General features: G+C 41.6%; 1 protein-coding gene across 5 annotated transcripts in view; it reads left to right on the top strand.

Annotated features, from left to right (window-relative positions):
* Positions 1-24,865, top strand: part of MDN1 (midasin AAA ATPase 1) — a 166,654-nt gene that overhangs the window by 44,536 nt on the left and 97,253 nt on the right. For all 5 annotated transcript variants that reach the window (XR_014805773.1, XM_084960086.1, XM_084960067.1 and 2 more), the window contains exons 15-32: positions 1,448-1,508; positions 3,504-3,715; positions 4,270-4,373; positions 6,184-6,328; positions 6,843-6,939; positions 8,823-8,936; positions 11,163-11,310; positions 11,584-11,694; positions 13,732-13,883; positions 14,586-14,764; positions 15,518-15,726; positions 15,900-16,046; positions 17,344-17,485; positions 19,097-19,231; positions 19,314-19,452; positions 19,711-19,849; positions 20,143-20,273; positions 22,531-22,672. Coding sequence is in view for 4 of the 5 variants with exons in the window: in XM_084960086.1 (XP_084816212.1) it covers positions 1,448-1,508; positions 3,504-3,715; positions 4,270-4,373; positions 6,184-6,328; positions 6,843-6,939; positions 8,823-8,936; positions 11,163-11,310; positions 11,584-11,694; positions 13,732-13,883; positions 14,586-14,764; positions 15,518-15,726; positions 15,900-16,046; positions 17,344-17,485; positions 19,097-19,231; positions 19,314-19,452; positions 19,711-19,849; positions 20,143-20,273; positions 22,531-22,672 (2,507 nt within the window). In the remaining variant the exon portion in view is untranslated. The remainder of the gene's footprint in view (positions 1-1,447; positions 1,509-3,503; positions 3,716-4,269; positions 4,374-6,183; positions 6,329-6,842; positions 6,940-8,822; positions 8,937-11,162; positions 11,311-11,583; positions 11,695-13,731; positions 13,884-14,585; positions 14,765-15,517; positions 15,727-15,899; positions 16,047-17,343; positions 17,486-19,096; positions 19,232-19,313; positions 19,453-19,710; positions 19,850-20,142; positions 20,274-22,530; positions 22,673-24,865) is intronic.

The following is a 24,865-nucleotide window of genomic DNA, read 5'->3' as shown; positions in this document are numbered from 1 at the left end:
CACTGACCGCCTTTTAAAATTTTATTTATTTACTCATTTATTTAGTTTTTGCTTTTTAGGGCCACACCCGCAGCATATCAAAGTTGCCAGGCTAGGGGTCAAATCAGAGCTGCAGCTGCCAGACTACACCACGGCCACAGCAACGTGGGATCCGAGTTGCATTTGTGACCTACACCACAGCACAGGGCAACGCCAGATCCCCGACCCACTGAGCAAGGCCAGGGGTCAAACCCACATCTCATGGATACTAATCAGATTTGTTTTCCATTGAGCCAAAAGAGAAACTTCTGACCACCTTTTTTTAAAAAATAAGAAGTCCAAAAAAATATTAGAGTTTAGAAAGTGCCACCACACTTGCCGTGGAAATAAGCACTGTTAAACAGATTGGTATTAACTTTTGTCAGTTCTACTCTGGTTTGCAAATACATGTACATTTGGTTTTGTTTTGAAAAATTGGGATCATACTCTCTGTATTGCATTTTAATTAAGCAATTGAACATCTTTTTTCTTTCTTTTTTTTTTTTCTTTTTCTCTCTTTTTTTTTTAGGGCTGCACTCATGGCATATGGAGGTTGCCAGGATAAGGGTTGAATTGGAGCTACAGCTGCCAGACTACAGCCTCAGCCACAGTAAGGCCAGATCTGAGTTGCGTCTGTGACCTACACCACAGCGCACGGCAATGCTGGATCCTTAACCCACTGAGTGGGGCCAGAGGTGGAACCTGTGTCCTCATGGATACTAGTTAAGTATGAGCCACAACGGGAACTCTGAAAATTGGACATCTTTAAAAGCAGAACTTTCTCATTACAGTTCTGATGGTAAATAACATTTTACACAGTATGTGTGTATATTTATATTTTTATATATATATTTATATACATATATGTGTGGTTTTTTTTTTTTTTTTTTTTTTTTTTTTGCCATTTCTTGGGCCGCTCCTGCAGCATATGGAGGCTCCCAAGCTAGGGGTCGAATTGGAGCCATGGCCGCCGGCCTACACCACAGCCACAGCAACGCAGGATCCGAGCTGCGTCTGCAACCTACACCACAGCTCACGGCGACTCCAGATCCTTAACCCGCTGAGCGAGGCCAGGGATCGAACCCTAAACCTCACGTTTTCTAATTGGATTCATTAACCACTGACCCACAACGGGAACTCCTACACTGATATATATATGTATTTAATTCTAATTTATAGACATTGACTTATTGAAGGATTGTTATTGTTTTTAGTTATCTGCTGCTAGAGCACTAATACACAATGAATCTTTCTGGGTTAGGTGAAAGTTTTGAAAAGCTAAGATTCTTGGAAATGAGAGGATCAGAGAAAATGCATATTTAAAGATTTACCCTGTGCCCATTTCTTCACATCCTGTAGGATCATACTGAATATTGTCAGCCTTTGCATTTTCAGAATAGTCCTTTTTATTCCCCCTTTTTTATTTAAGGCCACCGTTTGAGGGTTGTCAATATGAATCAGCAAAGTGACACTGCAGACTTGCTTGGAGGGTAAGTATGGTTTAAAATTTTTTTTCTTGTTTTTTGTATTCACCGCTTGAGGTAAGAAATACTGTTTTCCTGTGAAGCTCAAAACTAGCCTTGGGAATACTGCTCGGCCATAAAAAAGAACAAAATAATGCCATTGGCAGCAACATGGATGGAACTAGAGACTCTCTTACTGAGTGAAATAAGTCAGAGAAAGACAAATACCATATGATATCACTCATATCTGTTATGTATATATACAGCACAAATGAATCTTTCCACAGAAAAATCACGGATATGGAGAATAGACTTGTGGTTGTCCAGGGGGAGAGGGAGGAAATGGGAGGGATTGGGAGCTTGGGGTTAGCAGATGCAAACTATTGCTCTTGGAATGGCTTTACAATGAGACCCTGCTGTATAGCACTGAGAACCATGTCTAGATACTTACAACACAGTACGACTATGGGAGAAAAAATTATGTATACAAGTGTGTGTAACTGGGTCCCCATTCTGTACAGTGGGAAAAAAAAAATGTGTTGGGGGAAATAACAATTAAAAAAAAAAAAAAAAAACTTGCCTTGAAAAAAATGTTCAAAGTATTGCCCTCCTACACCATCCCAGCAGGGTATTTGCTAGAATTTATTAAGGAGCTCTTGGGTGTGTAGATGTTTCTGTTCATTTTAAAGAATACTTGAGGTTCTTGTTCTTAAAGATCATGCTAGAAGGGGGAGGAAAACAAAAAGGCAAGTAAATAATCAACTAAGATTTGTGTGTATACTTGTTTATATGAAGCGTGTGTTCTGGAGTCACACTGCCTTCAAGCTAGACTCTCCTGCAGTTTGATTATCTTTGAAACATTAAGTATTCTCCAGTGAGATAAGTGGGACCTCACTGTGGTCATTAAAATGCTTTTCTTTCTTGTTAGTTTCATGAACAATTTTAGTCTGCACTTACTATTTTTTTATGGCTGTTCTGTGGCATATGGAAGTTCTCAGGTGAAGGATTGAATACAAGCCACAGCTGCAACCTGTGTGCTGGATCCTTTAACTTACTGTGCCCTGCTGGGGAGCAAACCTGAACCTCCACAGATCACTTCAGTGGATTCTTAACCCACTGCATCACAGTGCGTGTAAGCAGGAACTCCTTTAATTTAAATGAATTAATTCACTAATTCTCTAACCAGAAAAATAAAATGCTAAGAAATAAGAATTTAAATAGTAGGAAATTTTTTTTTTTTGTCCTTTTATGGCTGCACCCATGGCACATGGGGGTTCCCAGGCTAGGGGTCTAATTGGAGCTGTAGCTGCTGGCCTACGCCACAGCCTCAGCAATGCCAGTTCTGAGCCACGTCTACAACCTATACCACAGCTCACGGCAATGCTGGATCCTTAAGCCACTGAGCAATTCCAGGGCTCAAACGCGCAACGTCGTGGTTCCTATTCGGATTCGTTTCTGCTGTGCCACGACAAGAACTCCTAAATAGTAAGAAATTTAAAGTTGAGCCTTGGATGGTCACAAACCATTGCAGTGTCTAAGATTTTTTTTGCCATCCCCCTCCTCCAATGTTTACTCTCTTTGGGGAGCAACCCTTCACCTCTGACCTGCAACACATTGACAAACATGATGTTAAAATGAGTTCCCAACTTAAGATGCTGAAGTAAATCAGTTTAGCTGTTGCATTTTTCTTTGAAAATATCCTGAAAACCTTTTGGTCAACCTTAATAAAATGTGGTTTATCATTAAATATACATTATGTTTATTTAAATGTTAGTTAAATGTCATGATTTTCACTGCTTAGTTTGAAATTTTCAATTTTTTTGTTTTTTATATGATAATGTTTTTACCTTTATAGCCCTTTCAAACACTTGGAGTCGAGAAAATAAGATTTTAAGTATTTTGGTATTATTTCTGATTTTGATTAGAACAAATCTTAGACCTTTTTTTTTCTCTCCAAGGTATGCTTTCCAATTTCTGTTAACTTCAGAAGTTTGTGACTCACATGTTTTCCTTTTGTTTCAGTTACAAACCAGTGGACCACAAGCTTATTTGGCTACCCTTACGGGAGGCATTTGAGGAACTCTTTGCTCAGACATTTTCCAAGAAGCAAAACTTCACATTCTTGGGACACATTCAGACCTGTTACAGGCAGAAACGGTGGCATGATCTCCTCAGACTAATGCAGCATGTGCACAAGTCAGCTGTCAGCAAGGATGGAAAAAAGAGTGAAACTGGTAAGAATGCACCCCACGTTGCCTGGTGGGAGGGCGTGTGGTTAGAATTTAATTAGCAGAATTAGAGTTTGTGGGAAGAATGAAGCAATACAAATTAGAGCTTTCTAGGACTTAGGGCAAAGATGACCAGTTTTGAAGTATTGCTGCCTCCGTGATTCTAGGCAAGATTTCTGTAAAAACAGATAGTTGGTGATGTTGGTGTGCAAGTACTGCTTCGTGATCAGTAAGTCACATATGCGTAGAAGAGGTTATTTCCAGAAAACTAGATTCCAGCAGTGATTGGGGCTTTTCATAGCTTAGTTATCATCTCTGCTTCTTCATCTATAAAATGGGAATAAGAGTACATACCTCAGAGGTTGTTGTGAGGATAAATGAGTTAACATAAGCATATGAATGAACTGATTGGTATAGTGGCTAGTAAATAGTTGGCATTATGTAGGAGTTCGGCCTTAATTTTTTATACTTCTAAGATGAAAGCTTTGTGTGTGTGTTTTCAAGTTACATATTTTACAACTCAAAATGTGTGTTAAATTTTTGTCTTTATTCTTCTCCAGGGTCCCTACTAAAAGAGAAATGGGAAGCATTTGGTCTTAGACTCAACCATGCGCAACAGCAGATGAAGATGACTGAAAGTGCCCTATTGTTTGCATTCGTAGAGGTATTTTTTGTTTGTTTCTCTTTTTGGGGCCAAACCCTAGGCTATGGAGGTTCCCAGACTAGGGGTTGAATCGGAGCTGTAGCTGCCGGCCTATGCCACAGCCACAGCAATGCCAAATCCGGAGCCGCATCTGCAACCTACATTACAGCTCATGGCAATGCCAGATCCTTAACCCACTGAGCAAGGCCAGGGATCAAACCTGCATCCTTGTGGATACTAGTCAGATTCCTTTTCCTGAACAACCACTGCCGGGAACTCCACTCCCTGTAGAGGTATTTTGATTGGTTAAAGGAATGTTGAATTCATGTAAAATGCCAAGTTTAAAGGAGCTGCTGTTTTGTATTCTCTTTATGTTGACATTTTAGGGCCTGTTGTCTAAGACTTGATAAACACTTAAATAATTCTTTGGGTGGAAGGTTTTTTTTAGATGTCCTTTATAGAAATTATAAAGTATTAAAAATGAAGTACAATTGGGAGTTCCTGTCGTGGCTCAGCGGTTATCGAACCCGACTAGCATCCATGAGGACGCAGGTTCCATCCCTGGCCTCGCTCACTGGGTTAAGGATCCAGCATTGCTGTGAGCTGTGGTGTAGGTCAAAGATGCGGCTCGGATCTGGCGTTGCTGTGGCTCTGGTGTTGGCCAGCGGCTATAGCTCTGATTGGACCCCCTAGCCTGGGAACCTCTATATGCCGCAGGTGCAGCCCTATAAAGCCAAAAAAAAAAAAAAAAAAAAGAAATGTAGTGTAATTGATTTATGGTGGTATGCTAATTTCTCCTGTACACATAATTCAATTATACAAATATATATTCTCTTTCATTTTCTTTTCATTATGGCTTATTATAGGATATTGAATATAGTTCCTTGTTCTATACAGTAGGACCTTGAATATCTGTTTTATATATAGTAGTTTGTACCTGCAAATCCCAGACTTCTAATTTATCCCTCCCTTCTTTCCCCTTTGGAAATCATAAGTTTGTTTTCTATGTCTGCAAATCTGTTTCTGTTTCTTAAAAGTTCATTTGTGTCATATTTTAGACTCAACATATAAGTGATTTTGTACAGCATTTGCCTTTCTCTCTCTCTCTTTTTTTTTTGTCTTTTTAGGGCCACACCTGTGGCATATGGAGGTTCTCAGGCTAGGGGTCTAATTGGAGCTGTAGCCGCTGGCCAACACCTCAGCCACAGCAACGCTGGCCAACACCTCAGCCACAGCAACGCCAGATCTGAGCTGTGTCTGCGACCTGCACTCCAGCTCACGGTAACACCAGATCCTTAACCCACTGAACAATGCCAGGGATGGAACCTGCGTCCTCGTGGATACTAGTCAGATTCATTTCCACTGTGCCATGACAGGAGCTCCTGTCTTTCTCTTCTACTTAGTTTGATAATCTCTAGGTCCATTCATGTTGCTGCAAATGGCATTATTTCATTCTTTTTTGTGGCTGATTTAGTCATTTATCTGATCTTGATGTAGTCATAACCTGACCCTGTGCTTATTTTGGGTGCTTTCAGTAACCACTTGGTTACCTTTAAATATCTGAATCCATTTTAAGTTATCACTTACCTCACCATCTATATGTGATGGTCTAGTTTATTGTATCTCACTGTTAAGCTCAGAGATATTCCCGTGAAATTTTTGAAAAGTTAACCTGACTTTCATTCTGACAGCCAGTTAGCATTAAGGTGTTAAGGTCATCAATTGAGAGAGGTTTGACCTTACTTCTCTTTCTAACCCTGCTTGCACAGATGCTCTTGGTGAGTGTGTCTATATTTGACATGGATCCTTAATATTTTGCTTTATCTTCTAGGGCACATTAGCTCAGGCTGTGAAGAAAGGAGAATGGATCTTGTTGGATGAGATTAATCTGGCTGCTCCAGAAACATTAGAATGTCTGAGTGGTTTACTTGAAGGCTCCTCTGGCTCTCTAGTGTTGCTGGATCGAGGAGACACAGGTAATACTTGATCCTCTTGGGGTTTGACTTGATGCGAGGCCTTTTGCCCTCTTTAAAGGAAAGTCTTGTTTAGGTGGACTCCATGGGTCTCCCAGTGTGATTTGTTCATTCCATAGGTAGTATTTTCTGCAGTCTTATTGTTAGATGATGTGTGGAATGTAAAGAGTAAGATAATTTGTCAAGGCATTTGGGTTGTGTATAATAGGGACACTCACGCAGTGACCGAATACACACTGGTGAATAAGTGATGAAATGTAAATAGCATGAACAACCACACCACAAAAGGTGGAGGGGTGGAGCTTAAAATAAGTTGTATACGTAGATCTGGACACTGATTTCAGTGGGGTTTCAGAAAAGGCAAGGATGGTTTGAGCAGTTGGTACCAACCTTGCTGAGCCTTGAGGCAGGGTTGTTCAGCCTGGGGTTCGGTGGAGTTAAATAGTCTCTTCCTGGGGAACTGTTGCTGAACACTTATTCCTACAAGTTATTGAGAATTTATATTTCCTCTTAACAGAACCGCTGATTCGTCATCCTGACTTCCGTTTATTTGCATGTATGAACCCAGCAACTGATGTAGGCAAAAGAAATCTTCCACCAGGAATAAGGAACAGGTGAGGGGACATGGCCTGGTTCCTGGAAATGTTTTTATTTTATTTTTTGGCCATGCCTGGGGCATGCCAAAGTTCCTGGGCCAGGAATTGAACTTGTGCCACCGCAGTGACCTGAACCATAGCAGTGACAATGCCAGAATGCCAGGTCCTTGATGGCTAGGTCACCAGGGAACTCCAGAAGACTTTTTTTTTTTTCATCTTTTTAGGGCTGCACCCTTGGTGTATGGAGGTTCCCAGGCTAGGGAATTGGAGCTATAGTTGCTAGCCCACATCACAGCCACAGCAATGCTGGATCTGAGCCATCACGGCAATGCCAGATCCTTAAACCCCTTAGCAAGGCCAGGGTTCGAACCCGTGTCCTCTTGGATACTAGTTGGGTTTGTTACCACTGAATCAAAACAGGAACCTCCCCTCCTGAAGACATTTTAAAACTTAAGTTCTCTTTATTGATTGATTGGTGACATTAACATAACCAGCTCTCATAACAATGCTTGAGTTTCTTGACCTCTCATAGAGGAATATTCTTACTTGTCATATTCTTCTTTCTGATAGGAATATAGAAAACTCCAGAATCCTGGGGGATCTTGTCCTTTGAATTGTTTATTATAGCATTTACTGGCTTATGGATATTACTGAAAACAAAAATCTTTCCTCCTTCGAATAGCCTTTTAGCTATTAGAAAACCTTCACATAATGGAGTTCCCATCATGATGCAGTGGTTAACGAACCCTACTAGTAACCACGAGGTCGCAGGTTTGATCCCTGGCCTCACTCAGCAGGTTAAGGATCCGGCTTTGCTGTGAGCTGTGGTGTAGGTCAAAGACGTGGCTTGGATCCCGCATCGGATCCCACGTTGCTGTGGCTCTGGCGTAGGCCGGTGGCTACAGCTCCGATTCGACCCCTAGCCTGGGAACCTCCATGTGCCGAGGGTGCTGCCCTAGAAAAGACAAAAAGACAAAGAAAACCTTCACATAATGATCTAACAGTATATCATATAACAACATAAGTACATTTTAGGAAAGGAATCCTCTTGGATGAGGCTAATGATTTGTTTGTCTTTTTAGAGACGCACTCACAGCACATGGAGGTTCCTAGGCTAGGGGTCGAATTGTAGCTGTAGTCAGCGAACGCTACAGCCACACCAGATCTAAGCCGTGACTGCGACTTACACCACTGCTCATGGCAAAGCCAGATCCTTTAACCCACTGAGCTGGGCCAGAGATTGAACCTGTGTCCTCATGGATGCTAGTCAGATTCATTTCCACTGAGATACGGCGGAAACTCCCAAGGCTGATAATTTGTAAGAAGACTTTTAAGTTGGAGTTTTCATAATTAAGCACTGACTGATGCAAACGAGATGTTTTATGTATGTAGCATTTGGAAAAAGATAAGTGACCCTGTTTATTGTTGGTAATCTTTTGAATTCTGAGTTTTGAAATAGTGTTAAGACTTTACTAGAGCTCTTCCCCCTTTACAAAAGTAATGAAAACTTCTTAGGAAAATTTTATTGAGTAGGTATTTTCTTTTGCTCCAACTATTAATTTTTGGTGGTGAGGGAGGTTTTTCCTTGTCATTGCACGTACTTTTTATTAAATGTACTTGTGATCTCTTTCTGAAAATGAGGATGAAAAAGTCTTATTTTTGTTAACTTTTCACAAGGATGTTCAGCTTTATTTCATAAAAGTAACAGTGGTAGATTTTTGATGATTGCATCTCCTTATTTTATTATGTTCAAACTGTTGCACCTTGAAAGGCCTTCACAATTCATATTACAAGCAGGTAAAATAAGTTTGCATAATTTCTCTTTTGTATTTTTGTATTGTTAGAATAGCTGTATTAGCTTCCTCCAAAATGGTTAATAAGGAATAATAATTGTTTTCCAGATTCACAGAACTTTATGTAGAAGAATTGGAAAGTAAAGAAGACTTACAGATTCTCATTGTGGATTATCTGAAAGGCTTGAGTGTGAACAAGAGCACAGTGCAAGGAATCATAACGTGGGTTCTCTTTGGTTTCTCTTGTAAATTTACCCTCTGAACTTAAAAATGTATGCCTTGTGCGTATATATTTTTTGCTTCTTTTTTGCTTCTAACTAGAGAATAATGCTGGCAGCATTACTTAGATTTTATTTTAAAGTTGGAACCTTATGGACTCCCTTGAATTTTCCTAAGGAAACTATAGAGAGAGCTTATGAATCACTACCCATGAGACTATGTAAACAATGTTCTCTTGATTACTTCCATATTCACAGCTGAATCCCTGGTGGAGCTATAAATGGCTTGTGTTTTCATCTGCCTTGATGGACTCCTACTTTTTGCAGTTTGCATACCTAGCTATGTAGAATGTAGCGGAGGAAGGCAGGGAAGGTTGATGTAATTGAACGAGTCCTGTTTGGAGTTAATAGAAGCTTAGCTGAATGAAGTATACAGTGGTTTAAAGCTTGTTGCTTTAATTTGAATATCTTTCCCCTGTTTTTGTATGCAGTTTGCAAAGGGTACAGTCTTTGGTATCAGACACCCCAGATTCTAGTACTTGGCTTCATCAGAAACTAATTCTGTCATCTTGGACATTAACACAATTGATTTTCTCTGTGTCCTCTAAAATGAAATATATAACATGCAGAGGTTTTGAAATTAGATCATATTAATGTTTCACTTTGCTTTTTGTAATTTGCTCATTTTTTTATACAAATTATTATTGAGTTGCTCAGATGCCAGGGATACAGTTGTAACTAAAACAGACAACCCTGGTTCTTTTCGTGGGGCTTTTATTCTTTAGGTGGAGATAATAAATAAGGAGATAGCTACTGTAATTTTGGGTTGTGATAAGAAAAGGAGCACAAAGCAAAATGTTGGAAAATAAGGAGCCCTGTTTGAAATATATTAGTCAGGGAGACATTTGTCAAAATGCTTTGGAATGGTTTGTCATATCACATTCTAAAATTGGAGTACATTTTGTTAGCCAAAAATTCTTGGACAAAGTGTAATTAATACGGTAGTTAAAATTAAAAAAGCTGGAGATAAAGTAGTGTGGCTGAAGGTTGGCTTTTATAAAATGCTGATAGTGCAAGAGGTCAAGTCCCATAATTAAAGCCCCACTTCTGGAATATAGATTCTTCCTACAAAAGAATATCTGGCTAAATTGCAAAGAGACAAGCCAATTCCATTTGGGCAAGAATTTGGGTTTTATCTCTTGGCACGTATTTGGTTATACTTGATTTTGTAGTATCCAGTCATGAATTTCATGAATTTCTGAGTTCTGCACTTGATGTCTCAGTCAGAACTTCTGTCTTGTCATCTTTTGGACATATAAAGTATGTTGTAATGAAAATAGTAATGGTTTCCATGTCATCATGCTTTTTAACATTCTGTCATTGTTGAGTATAATCACATCTATAAACTTTGAAAACACCATTATTTTTGTTTTCTGTGTGCTTATCTGTCACCATTATCCATTACACAGGGACTTAATTTGACTCTGAAACCCAGTGTTCAGATTCAGTGTGTATATATATATATATATTTGTCTTTTGTCTTTTTAGGACCGCACCCAAGGCATATGGAGGTTACCAGGCTAGGGGTCGATTCAGAACTTGAGCTGCAGGCCTACACCACAGCCATACCAACTTGGAATCTGAGCTGTGTCTGCAATCTACACCACAACTCATAACGACACTGGATCCTTAACCTGCTGAGCAAGGCCAGGAATTGAACCCTCGTCCTCATGGATGCTAGTCGGGTTTGTTAACCACTGAGCCATGACGGGAACTCTGGATTCAGTATATTCTTTGTCTTTTTTTTTTTTTAGGACCGAGTGGCATGTGGAGGTTCCCAGGGTAGGGGTCTAATCGGAACTACAGCTGCTGGCTTACGACGCAGCCATAGCAATGCTAGGTCCGAGCTGTGTCTGCGACTACACCACAGCTCACGGCATTCCTGCGCCACTACAGGAACTCCGTCAGTATATTCTTGATAAGGGCCTCTCATACCTCAGTATCTTTCTGTTAAGAATCAGACGTTTCCCGTCTCTCTCCTCTTTTCATCCTAAAGGAAATTGATCAATTTTCATTTTATTATTTTTGATGCCCTAGGAAGTTGTATGTCAGCTTGGCCATTTAAATCTATAAAAATGGCTTCTGGTCCTTCTGTAGAGAAATTGGAACAATAGCAAAATAGTAATACTTACTAGTTAATAAAATCTCCTGAACTGCACTCTCTTTGTAGTTTCTACACAGCTGTGCGGAAAGAGTCTGCGACAAAATTGGTGGATGGGACCGGCCATAGACCTCACTACAGCCTTCGGACTCTCTGTAGGGCCCTTCGATTTGCAGCCTCCAATCCGTGTGGCAGCATCCAGCGCTCGCTCTATGAGGTCCTTATAAAATCTGTGCTTGGTGGGGAGCGGATAGGCCCACAGGGGAGGGGAGGGGGTTGGGAGGCAGGTGCCCGATTTGCCTCTGCTCTCTGTTTAGTCAGATTAGCCCAGAGCATTTCATACTGGAGCTGCCCTGCCCTTTCTCTACCATTGAATCACCTTTAAAAGTTGTTCTGGAAACTAGCACCACCTGAGATTTTGTTCTGAAATCCATTGGCCTGTTATTGCAGAAGGATAATTAGTATTATGTATATCTGTGTTTTTTCCTAGGGCTTTTGTTTGGGTTTCTTAACACAACTTGATCGGGCATCACACCCAATAGTTCAGAAGCTCATTTGTCAACACATTGTCTCTAGCAGTGTTAAAAGTCTGCTGAAGCAGGTAGGTTCTTTTTTTTTTTTTTTTGTCTTTTTTTGCTATTTCTTGGGCCGCACCCGCGGCATATGGAGGTTCCCAGGCTAGGGGTCTAATCGGAGCTGTAGCCACTGGCCTACGCCAGAGCCACAGCAACACGGGATCCGAGCCGCGTCTGCAACCTACACCACAGCTCACGGCAACGCTGGATCATTAACCCACTGAGCAAGGGCAGGGACCGAACCCTGCAACCTCATGGTTCCTAGTCAGATTTGTTAACCACTGCGCCATGACGGGAACTCCAGGTAGGTTCTTTTTGATTTTTGACTTAACACAAATGAAAGACTGAAATACCAAATTTTAGCTGTAATTTTTTTTTTTTTTTTTTTGCAGTATGTCCAATTATAAAAATAACTTGTTTGATCTGCAGAATTTAAACATTAGATGGTATCTTGGATGGTGTAAATTCCCAATAATCTTATGCTTTGGAAATATATATATATTTACTTTTTAGAGATAAATTTATAGCTTTATTTGTTTATTTTTTATTTTTATGGCCATAGTTGCAGCATTTGGAACTTCCCTGATTAGGGGTCGAATGGTAGCTGTAGCTACAGGCCTACGCCATAGCTGCAGCAGCACTGGATCCTAGCCGCATCTTTGACCTAAGCTGCAGCTGTGGCAGTGCCGGATCCTTAACCCACTAAATGAGGCCAGAGATCTTCACGGCCACTATGTCAGGGTCTTAACTCCTCTTTGGAGAGTTAAACTACAGATAGTCCTTTCTGTCTAAATTGTGTGTGTGTGTGTTTTTGAATTTTCTCATTCAAATTCTGATTTATCAAGGTAAATTCTAATATAAGCATAGTTCATTTTATTGCAGTTTGCTTTATTGTGCTTCACAAATACTGCATTTTCTGCAGATTGAAGGTTTGTGGGAACCTTATGTGGTTAGTTGCTGGTTAAAATTTTTTAGCAATAAAGCATTTTAAAATTAAGATACATAGATTTTTTAGATATGTTATTGCATACTTAATAGGTTGTAGCATAGTGTAAATAATTTTTACATGCACTGAGAAACTAAAATTTGTATGACTGGCTTTATTGTAATAATAACTTTATTGCTATGGTGTGAAATTGAACCCACAGTGTCTCCGAGGTATGCCCGTATATATCTAATGTAAGTGATACAAATTAAGACCATCTCAGAAGAATGTTCTGTAGACTTCCTTTTTAGCCTAACTATATTCTGGAAATGTTTTAACGTCTGTGCTAGAGATCACTGTGAAATACTTTCTTTTTTTCTTTGTCTTTTTTAGGGCGTACCTTCGGCATATGGTAGTTCCTAGGCTAGGGGTCATATCAGAGCTATAGCCTATGCCACAGCCGTAGCAACGCCAGATCTAAGCCGAGTATGTGACCTATACCACAGCTCACAGCAACACTGGATCCTTTAACCCACTGATCAAGGCCAGGAATCAAACCTGTGTCCTCATGGATGCTGGTGGAGATGGCTGCCACTGAACCATGACGGGAACTCCTGACATGCTTTCTAATTGTCATACAACATTTCGTTGGATGATTATACCATAATTTATTTGCATACCTTTTCTGATTGATGGTTGGGCTTTTTTTTTTTTTTTTTTTTTTTTTTTGCTTTCCTTTTCTCTATCATACACAATAGCTATTTCAGTTTGACAGAAGAAATTTCAGAATAGCATGGGACTGAAAGAGGTCGAGAGAAACTGGCTTACTAAACTGGCTTTGTTATATATCAGTTGCTTGCTCTCTAGGAAGAGACATCAGGGCTTGAGGGTAGTCTGAGAAATTATCTTGATTCAAGTTTTCCCTCAAACATACCTATATACACATGAATTTTAAAACCATGTCATTCCTCAGAGTAATTTTATTTTCCTGTTTGTCTGTGGGTTTTAATGTTGAAAGCATCAAGAACAAGGCACAGTTCCTAGTGACAGTTCACGTCCCACTTTACATCCCTCTCTGAAAGAATGCCATAAGTGTCGTGGGACTGTGGGTTACTCTCCTACTTTTGTGATTTTTCAGCCCATTCCAGAACCTAAAGGAGGCCGGCTTATCCAGGTGGAAGGCTACTGGATTTCGGTGGGGGACAAGGAGCCTACAATAGATGAGACGTATATCCTCACGTCTTCTGTCAAGCTGAATCTGAGAGACATAGTCCGAGTAGTCTCTGCAGGGTGAGTGGCCCTTTCCTTGCACTACTCGGACGTCTTACCAGCATAGGCATTGCTGAAAGTCTAGTCTTTTTTTTTTTTTTTTTTTTTTGTCTTTTTAGGGCCGCACCTGCAACATAGGGAAGTTCCCAGGCTAGAGATTGAATCAGAGCTGCCACAGTGCCACAGCAACTCGGGATGGGAGCCACGTTGGTGACCTATACCACAGCTCACAGCAACACTGGATCCTTAACCCACTGGACCCAGGGATCCAACCTGCGTCCTCATGGATGCTAGTTGGGTTTGTTAACCGCTGAGCCATGACGGGAACTCCCTGAAAGTCTAGTCTTAATTCCTTATCTTTCAAAGGATGTTATTGTCTTCATTGGCCAAGTGAATAATTACTTCCAGAAGTCAACACTGTCTTTGCTGATCAGTACTTCTCACCCATTATTTGTTAGTGAGTAACAGCTTAGCCCCGCTTACTCTTTCTCACTAGTGCAAGAGAGGTTGGAACTTCTTTCCTCATTAATTTCTGAGGAACCATTTTTACATAGAAACTGATTAGGGCTTAAGAAACAGTCTATCAGTAAGGCACAGGAATATAGTCATTCTCTCATGATGATAGTAAATGTTATGGTCGTTCATTTTAACGACTACTTGATTTAATTCTGGTGTCTTTTTTTTTTTTTTTTTTTTAATTGCTTTGTTGACTGATCTTTAAAGAACCTATCCAGTGCTGATTCAGGGAGAGACATCAGTGGGTAAAACCAGCCTGATCCGGTGGCTGGCTGCAGCTACTGGTAACCACTGTGTGCGTATTAACAACCACGAACACACGGATATTCAGGAGTACATTGGCTGCTACACATCCGACTCCTCAGGGAAGCTGATATTTAAAGAAGGTAGGGTTGTTATTCTATCCTGTGGGTTTCCTCAAGTAATCTTTACCTCTTCCAGTTGAGGCGCATGGACCTCTGTCATAACAGCTGGTGTTTCTTTCTCCCTGAGCTACGTAATGGTTAAGGGGTAATGGTTAGAGTGCCAGCTTCCTTTGGGCCCCACTAATCTCGTCAGCTGTAAACAGGACTAGGGCCTAGTTCATCCTCACCTCTTCTGCACCCATACCATACAGGACATTCCTGGGCCAGGGATCAGTTCTGAGCTAGAACTTCCACCTATGGCACAGCTGCAGCAATGCCAAATTCTGAACCCACTGCTCTGGGCTGGGGATTAAACCTGCACTGCTGCAGAGACAGTGCTGGATTCTTAGCCTGCTGCACCATGGCAGGAACTCCAGGGCCTCGTTTTGAAGAGTAGTCATTTCCTAGAGAATCATCTGAAGAGTCAGGTTAGCACTGAACAGAGGGAAGCTGAGAATAGACATGAGAATATGGTGATTTAAATGAAATTCAATTGCAGGGGGAAAAAAATAAGTTGGAAACATGGTATTTGTCAGCTTTGGCTCCCTCTCTATGCAAAATAAGGAGTATTTTAATTGAAAACTATGCTTCCTTGAGTCAACATCACAGATTATTTTGGGACGTGACTAGCTGCAGAGAGGAATTTACTTTCAAATTTAATGATAATCTTAGATTTGTATATAACATTAAAAAATTGTATTTATGCACTAAATCTTAGTTTTTATTTCCTCTAAGGTGTTCTTATTGATGCTATGAGAAAGGGCTATTGGATTATTTTAGATGAGTTAAATTTGGCCCCTACTGATGTACTGGAGGCATTGAACAGACTGTTGGATGATAACCGTGAATTGCTCATCACAGAAACACAAGAAGTTGTTAAAGCACATCCTCGCTTCATGCTTTTTGCCACCCAGAATCCCCCGGGACTTTACGGAGGCAGAAAGGTGTGTAGCATTTGCCTTCTTTCTCTTGTTACCACAGTGGGTCTTTCTTAGTGAACCTGTGATGTTTTTACCTCTTTTGAAGGGTTTTTCTCTCCGTGGTGAAGAGTAGAGGCTCTGTTTTGGAAATCATATGAAAAGGCCCTTTTCCCCATGTTGTTTCTTTGCATTTCCAGGTGCTTTCTAGAGCCTTCAGGAATCGGTTTGTGGAATTGCACTTTGATGAACTGCCTAGTTCTGAGTTGGAAACAATTTTGCATAAGCGGTGTAGCCTGCCGCCCTCCTACTGTAGCAAGCTGGTCAGAGTCATGCTGGACCTTCAGGTATTCATCACCAATTAGCTCAGTGTCAAATGGAGTGTCTCGATAGATTTGGTGATTAGAATCTGAGGCTTCCTCAGGTAGAAACAGCGGTCAATTCATCATTTATATTACTTTTTTTCAGAGTAAGGATCTTGTCTTTAAAGTGCATTCCATTCATATCAATTTTTTAATTTTGTTTTGTATATCAAAAATTTAATAACAATGTTAAAAAATTTTCTTATAATTATATATGACTGACATATATAATGACACTTCCCTACTTGTGAATAGTATTGGAACATTTTATTTAGGTTGGAATTTAGGCAATGATAAACTGCAATTTTTATTTTTTAAGTGGATATAAAACTTGAATGGACATAACTGAAGAGACTCTTTTTGTATGGTTCTCCCTCATCAGTTCTACCAAGCTATAGGATTTGGTTTGGTTTGGTTTGGTTTGGTTTGGTTGTGTCTGTGGCATGCAGAAGTTCCTAGGCCAAGGATCTAAACCGTGCCACCGCAGCAGCCTGAGCCACAGCAGTGTCAATGCCGGAACCGTAGCCCACTGAGCCACCATGGAACTCCAAGATTACATCTATATGTTCTTTTCTTTTCTAGGGCCGCACCTGAGACTAGGGTTCAGATCTGAGCCAAAGCTCTATAGATCTGAACTGCACCTGCAACCTATGTTGCAGTATTGCCCCAAGCTGGGTTTTAAACCCACTAAATGAGGCCAGAGATTGAACCTGTATCCTCATGGATACTAGTTGAGCTCTTAACCTGCTGAGCCACAGTGGGAATTCCTATATGTAATTTTTTAAAAAGAATATCCCATTTATCCAGTTTTGCCACAGCCATGGGTTTAATTTAATTCCTGGCCTGGGAACTTCCATATGCTATAGCTGTGGCTGTAGCAACTCCCACCCCCCCTAAAAAAGAGAGCATCTCATTTATTTTATTTTATGGGGTAAAAGTGGTTTTTATCAGAATTATATACTCTCAAGTTACTTTCTAGAAGCTAATAGTAATAATTACCACTCTTATTACTGTAGTCCCACACTGGGACCATTTTCCCTGCATGTTTGCCATTATTTGTGGTATTTTTCTATATGGCGTGTGGTATGGAATTGTATCATTTGTTTATATTCTTTTCATATACATGAGTTTGGACATTTATTTTCAGTCCATTTACATTTTAAAACCTTAATCTTACCCAGTGGAATGTCATTTTTCTGGGAGCTGAAATTTGTTACAAATTTTGTGTAAGCTATGCTACATTTGCCATTGCCCTTTTTAATTTGTGTTGGTGCTTTAATAGTCATATCGCAGGGGTTCTTCAGTGTTTGCCGGAAAGCAGGGCTTCATCACCCTCCGTGATTTGTTTCGATGGGCTGAGCGCTACAGGTTGGCTGAGCAGACGGAGAAGGAGTATGACTGGCTGCAGCACTTGGCCAACGATGGTATGCACTCCTCCGAGGCTCTCAATCTGTGACTGAGGACTTGGGGGCAGATAGCAAATTATCCTGTTAAAACAAATCTTTCCTGACTTGTGGTCAGTGTGTACCTTTTAGTGGGCACTGCAGAAACAGAGCCTTTCTCCCTCAAGTCCCGATTGCTCTTGTAAGTGGTCCTGTTTCTGCAGTTCTCTGTGCAGTTATGTTTTGGTTGCTAGGGTTTCCTCTCTCTTAGCTTCAGGTGGTCGCCTGTGGGAGTTAGGACACAGACATAATGCCTCTAGGAGTTTAAGCAGGTGGTTGGTTGGGTCTTTGTGGACCGTGTGTCTGTATTGTGGTGACCATGGGTAGTCATGCACGTGCTGTAGAGACAGGCATACAAGAAACTGACAGGTGTAATAGCAGTTCTGAGAGAAGGCAGTTAGGTCATCTGAGACTCAGGTTTGATCATTTTGGTTTAATCCCTAGGAAGAAATTATATGTTCATTTCCATGATAGCATAGAAAGCATTTCAGCATCTTCTTCTTTGAGAAGTGTTGATGAGTCATTAATGCAGTGGTTAATAAGCATGGAGAGGAAATAAACTAAACCCATGAGAATTGTATTTTCTCTTTTTTTCTGGTTAAAGAATAGATGGAGGGAGGAACACACTTTTTTTAAAAAAAACTTTTTTATAGAGATGCAATATATAGTAAAGTGGATAAAGTGCTCTATTATTTTTATTTTTTAAATTTTTAAATTTTTTTGTCTTTTCCAGGGCCACACCCTTGGCACATGGAGGTTCCCAGGCTAGGGGTCTAATCGGAGCTGTAGCCACCTGCCTACACTAGAGCCACAGCAACACCGGATCCAAGCCGCATCTGCGACCTACACCACAGCTCACGGCAACCCCGGATCCTCAACCCACTGAATGAGGCCAGGGATCGAACCTGCAACCTTATGGTTCCTAGTCGGGTTCGTTAACCACTGAGCCACGACAGGAACTCCTCTATTATTTTTACGTATTTGGGTACCCACGTATATCACCACTGAGGCTAAGATTTAGGATATTTCCAGTACCTAGAAGATTCCTTCCTGGCTCTTGCCAGTTGTAACTCCTGTAGGCAGCCATTGCCCTGACAGCTGTCACCCCTGATGGATTCTGCCTGAACTTGAGCTTCATCTGTGTGGTATGCAATATGTATTCTCAGGTCTGGCTTCTTTACACTTAGTCTAATATAAGACAGCCATGCTGCCTATGTATCAGGACTTCATTCCTTTTGAATTATTTCTGTGCTGTAATCCATTGTATGCAGATACCATAACATGTTTATCCATTCTCTTGTTGATGGCTATTTAGATTACCTCTACTTTTTAGCTGTTAGACGCAAAGCTGCTCTGAACATTCCTGCATGTCTTTTGGGGCACACATGTTCGTTTACATTGGATTTTCCTAGAAGTTAGGTTGCTGGGATGTCGGGCAGGCATATAGTTGTGTAGGTTATCCTCATTTTCCCAAGTAGTTCTTCCCTCTTTACCAGCAGCTAAAGACAGTTGCTGTGGCTCCGCAGTTTCAGTGTCCCTTGGTATTGGTGCTTGACTGTACCTTTTTTTTTTTTTTTTTTTTTTTTTTTAAAGGTTTCATGCTTCTAGCAGGCCAGGTCAGGAAGCAGGAGGAGGTTCATGTGATTCAAGAAGTCCTCGAAAAACATTTTAAGAAAAAATTGTGTCCTCAATCCCTCTTCTCCAAAGAAAATGTCCTAAAATTGATGAGTGAGTAGGCCATAATATCCAGAGGAGAATGAATTGAGTTGTACTCATATTAGAACCTAAATATGTACTCTGCCTTTGCTAGGTAAATTGTCTGTTCAGACATCCTCTTTGGAGTCTAAATTCAGTCACATCGTGTGGACTGAGGGCATGCGGAGACTGGCGATGCTGGTGGGAAGGGCGTTGGAATTTGGTGAACCAGTGCTGCTGGTTGGAGACACTGGGTAAACTTGGGTTACAGTAACTCATTTTGAGGGTTCAGTTCAATTGCATAGAATTCATGCAATGTGTGTCATTCTGGATAAGAAGCATGGTAGAGTGCTGGTGTTTTGGGGAAGGGTCCTCTGAGCCAAGGGGGTCAGCAGTGTCTATGGCTGCAGTGAGGTTCTCACCAGGGCTGTTCTCTTTTGCTGACTGGGGTGGTTGTGGGTGTATGTTTGGAATTCATGCTCCTTGTTAACCTAGTGTGTTATCTCTAACAGGTGTGGGAAAACTACTATCTGTCAGGTATTTGCAGCCTTGGCAAATCAGAAATTATACTCAGTCAACTGCCACTTGCACATGGAAACATCGGACTTCCTTGGGGGGCTGCGGCCAGTGAGGCAAAAGCCAAGTGACAAGGTTTGTCCAGTAGAAAAAGATAATGTTCTCTCATTTAAAGAACAGTAGTTGGCTCTGTGCATGAGTCAACTGTTCATGGTGAGGTATTTGATTTCAGGTGTGTTAGGTATCTTTAGATTTTCACTGGTCTGCAAGTGGCCTCCATGAGGATCCTTCTATGCAAGTTCTGTTCTTTGACTCCTATTTTCTGCAGAACAACCCTTTCACTCCAGCAGACACCCACTAACTACATGTGTATTATCTTGTGGAGCCACCTGCTCTTTAATTTCACCCTCTTCTTTACCAAATTGTAGGAAGAAATCGACACATCAAGGCTCTTTGAGTGGCATGATGGGCCTTTGGTTCTGGCCATGAAGGAGGATGGCTTTTTCCTCTTGGATGAGATCTCACTGGCTGACGACTCTGTCCTGGAAAGACTCAACAGGTACACAGATGTAAGAGATTTGCTCTGTGTTAGGTGTTTTTGCTGGTCTGGATGTTTTAGCTATTAATTCTTGTGCACAGTAATGTTCTTTGTAGGTACAGCATAAATGTTTAATAATGATGGTGAGCTCTTTGCTTTTTCTGGCTCTCGCAATCAGTGTCTCCTCTAAGAGACCTAGTTTTTCTGTCAGGAAGGTGGGACTGTGGGATGATAAGGCTAAAACAAACAAGTCCAAGTTAAAACTCTTTTTAAGGCAAATTATGTGGCTGTTACCGTAATTTTTTTTTCAAAGAACTAGAATAAAAATCCTGGATGTGGAGTTCCCGTCGTGGCGCAGTGGTTAACGAATCTGACTAGGAACCATGAGGTTGCGGGTTTGGTCCCTGCCCTTGCTCAGTGGGTTAACGGTCCGATGTTGCTGTGAGCTGTGGTGTAGGTTTCAGACGCGGCTCGGATCCCAGGATGCTGTGGCTCTGGCGTAGGCCGATGGCTACAGCTCCGATTCGACCCCTAACCTGGGAACCTCCATATGCTGCTGGAGCGGACCAAAGAAATAGCAAAAAGCCAAAAAGCCAAAAAGCCAAAAAAAAAAAAAAAAAAAAAAAAAAATACTGAATACAAAAAAACAAAACAAAACAAAAAAAAAATAAAAAAAATCCTGGATGTTATGGTTGTAAGGCCTCAAAACCACAGGCCAGGATTCCAACCCCCTCCCCAGACTTGGCTGGGGACGAACCCCCCACCCCCCTAGCCTCATACTGGTGTCGAATGCGAGAGCCTGTGCTTCACAAAGAAATCTGGCCTCGATGCAGACATATGATCAAAGGTTGCACAGCTGCTTTTCCACAGCAGAACAGAAACTCACGCATCAGCAAAGTTGACTGATGAACATACTAAAAGAATATAGTTGCAGTTACCGAATCTGATGAGATGAAACAATTTAATGAATTTCTTGAAACCTACAATAAATGTACAGAAACTGCTTCTTAGACTGGAAGACTCCATGACAAGAGGAATAAACCCCTTGAAGAGACCACCTGTTCAGAACATTGCTTCCAGAAATAGCTAAAAGTGATGCAAAGAGTATCTATGATATTTCAGGACTGTCACCTTCAGTAGATGAGGCCCTGATAGCAGGGGCAGGACTGGCTGGCCAGCTGTGCAGAGAAGCCCTGATGGGTGGGCTCTGATGAGGGAGCTCTAGCAGCTGTTGGTTCACCAGCTAAATGCCCTGAAAGCACTAGCCATCATGTGAAACCAACTGCCTGTCACCACTTTGGCAAATAAAAAGCAGTGGAGAAACAAAATTGGTATTTACCGGGAATAATCAAAATAGAAGGTCTTATGCAATGAAAATAGTAAGATATGTTTTTTTTGTTTGTTTGTTTTTGTTTTTTTTGTCTTTTTGCCATTTCTTGGGCCGCTCCTGCGGCATATGGAGGTTCCCAGGCTAAGGGTCTAATCGGACCTGTAGCTGTTGGCCTACGCCAGAGCCACAGCAACTGGGGATGCAAGCCGCGTCTGCGACCTACACCACAACTCACGGCAACACCGGATCGTTAACCCACTGAGCAAGGGCAGGGATCCAACCTGCAACCTCATGGTTCCTAGTGGGATTCGTTAACCACTGCGCCACAGCGGGAATTCCGTAAGATATGGTATTTGTTGAGAGCTTAAGATTCAGCAGCTTGGTCACTTGATTAGAAAAATAAGCCACATATCATGAAATGTACCTGTTTTAAATGTTTAATTGAATAAGTTTGTTAAATTTACTGAGTTCTACAGCCACCACAATCCAGTTTGCAATATTTCCATCAGTAGGATTCCCTCCTGTGACTTTAGTTTATCTTGGATACCACCTCCTCCTCCAGGCAATGACTAATCTACTACTTGTTTATGTAGATTTGACTTCTCAAGACAGTTCATTTAAATTTTCTCTCACTTTGCATCGATGTTTCGAGATCCATTCACAGTGTAGCCTATATCATTAGTGTTCTTTTTATTGTTAATAATGTTTTTAAAATTTTCTTGCTGAAGTATAGTTGATTTACAGTGTTGTGCCAATCGAATAGTATTTCATTGCATAGCTAATACCATTTTATACCATATTTTGAAGTTTGCTGGGAAGCCATTAACTAAAGTGAAGGCACAGGAGATGGTTTTTTTTTTTTTTTTTTAACCTTTTTAAGAACACTGAAGACCGCAAAATAGAATATATAAGGCTTTTCTAATCAACAAGCTCCAATTTTTCTTTTAGTGTCCTTGAAGTGGAAAAGTCACTGTTACTAGCTGAAAAAGGCAACCTAGAGAAGGATAATGAGGTAGAGCTGTTGACTGCTGGGAAGAAATTCCGTATCTTGGCAACCATGAACCCTGGAGGCGACTTTGGGAAAAAAGAGGTAAAAACTATCTTCTTTTTTTTTTTCCCCTTGCTTTTCAGGGCTGCGCCAGTGGCATATGGATGTTCCCAGGATAGGGGTTGAATGGGAGCTACAGGCCTGCACTGCAGCCACAGCAAAGAGGAACCAGAGCCTCATCTGTGACCTACACTACTGCCCATGGATCCTTGACCCACTGAGTGAGGCCAGGGATTAAACTTGCATACTCATGGATACTAGTTGGGTTCGTTACCACTCAGCCACTGCAGAGACTCCCAGAGATTCCCAAAACTATATTCTTTTTTTTTTTTTTTTGTCTTTTTGTTGTTGTTGTTGTTGTTGTTGCTATTTCTTGGGCCGCTCCCGCGGCATATGGAGGTTCCCAGGCTAGGGGTTGAATCGGAGCTGTAGCCACCGGCCTACGCCAGAGCCACAGCAACGCTGGATCCGAGCCGTGTCTACAACCTACACCACAGCTCACAGCAACGCCGGATCGTTAACCCACTGAGCAAGGGCAGGGACCGAACCCGAAACCTCATGGTTCCTAGTCGGATTCGTTAACCACTGCGCCATGACGGGAACTCCCAAAACTGTATTCTTGAAGCACAATTTTTTTTCTGCTTTTTGACCTCAGCTCACTGGTACCCATAAATATAGTATGTAAAAAATGCATCTGGGATTTTACGTTGGGTAAAACTGAGTAAAAGGTAAAAATCCAGAAAAATATGGATCGTAAGTTTGAAAATGATTTTTTTTTTTTTTTTCTTTTCTAGGGCTGCTCCTGTGGCATATGGAGGTTCCCAAGCTAGGGGTCTAATTGGAGCTGTAGCCGCCAGCCTATGCCACAGCCACAGCAACTCGGGATCCAAGCCGCATCTGTGACCTACACCACAGCTCACGGCAACGCCAGATCCTTAACCCAGTGAGCAAGACCAGGGGTTGAACCGCAACCTCATGGTTCCTAGTCGCATTCGTTAACCACTGTGCCAGAACTCCTGAAGTTTATTCTTACACTCTATTTCTAGTCTACTTTCTTAAACAGGAATGTGCAGAAAGGAGTGATTTTGAAGTGACAGAATAGTCGCTGCCAGGATCCTGTCCTCGTTTTGCAGGTGGAGCGTATCCATTCTCTCAGGGGTTGTGTAGGCCACCTTCAGACTGCTGGTAAAGGAAGTGTGAGGGTGGTCTCTTCTGTTCAGAGGGCAGTGTAAGGATCCAGCCAGCACAGAACACCCTCCTCAGCCCAATGGCTTCCAGACTTGTGAAGCCTCTCGGTGGAGAACTCTGTGTTGTATGTGGGACCCTGTTCTGAGTCAGGAAGAGTGTAGGGTGGTAGTAGGTCAGGATGCTGAGAAGATACAGGTTTATCAGGAATGAAAGCAATTAAGATTCTTGGTAACGTGGTGGGTGCCTGAAATGTGAAAATATTTTGGGCCTGCTTTTCATCAGTAGCTTAAGAAGAAAGATCATCGCTGTGCTTCTGGAAACGTGTGAAGGAGAATAAATAAAGCGTATCACAGTTTCAAAGTATGAAAGCACTGGATGGCAAGTGGAAATACCACAGAAAAACCTAGCTTCAAGGTTGTGTATATTAACTTGCCTGTCAGGTTAGCTTAAGTTTTTTTAGACGGAGATTGCCAACTTTTACTTAAGGGGAAGCTGTCTTTTTTTTTTTTTTTTTTTTTTTGTCTTTTTGCCATTTTCTTGGGCTGCTCTTGCGGCATATCGAGATTCCCAGGCTGGGGGTCGAATTGGACCTGTAGCACCAGCCTACACCACAGCCATAGCAACTCGGGATCCGAGCCACGTCTGCAACCTACACCACAGCTCACGGCAACGCCAGATCCTTAACCCACTGAGCAAGGCCAGGGATTGAACCCGCAACCTCATGGTTCCTAATCAGATTTGTTAACCACTGAGCCACAACGGGATCTCCTGCCTTTTGTTTTTGTGTGCCCTGCTTCAGGGAAGGTGGGATCCTGGAACCAGAGGCCCTGCTTGGCCGGGATGGTGCAGAGCAGCATGTGCACACCCATAAGGTCTTTGCTGAGCTGTTTCTGAGTCCAGGCTTTGTTCCTGGTTCTGCTCTGCTAGGCCAGGAGACGAAGGGTGGGGTTGATCTGTCCAATAAAAGGAAGTCATTGGTGAACTTTTTGAATGGGGGTTACCTGACCTAGAGGAGGGTAATAGGAATCCAGACTGAGGGAAACGGCC

This window comes from Sus scrofa, chromosome 1, assembly GCF_054392235.1.
Source record: "Sus scrofa isolate SSC_HxYL_T2T_F1_AM1 chromosome 1, Sscrofa_HxYL_maternal_Yorkshire_Landrace_v2.0, whole genome shotgun sequence".
Lineage (NCBI taxonomy): Eukaryota > Metazoa > Chordata > Mammalia > Artiodactyla > Suidae > Sus > Sus scrofa.
This window is presented reverse-complemented; position numbering and strand designations above follow the sequence as displayed.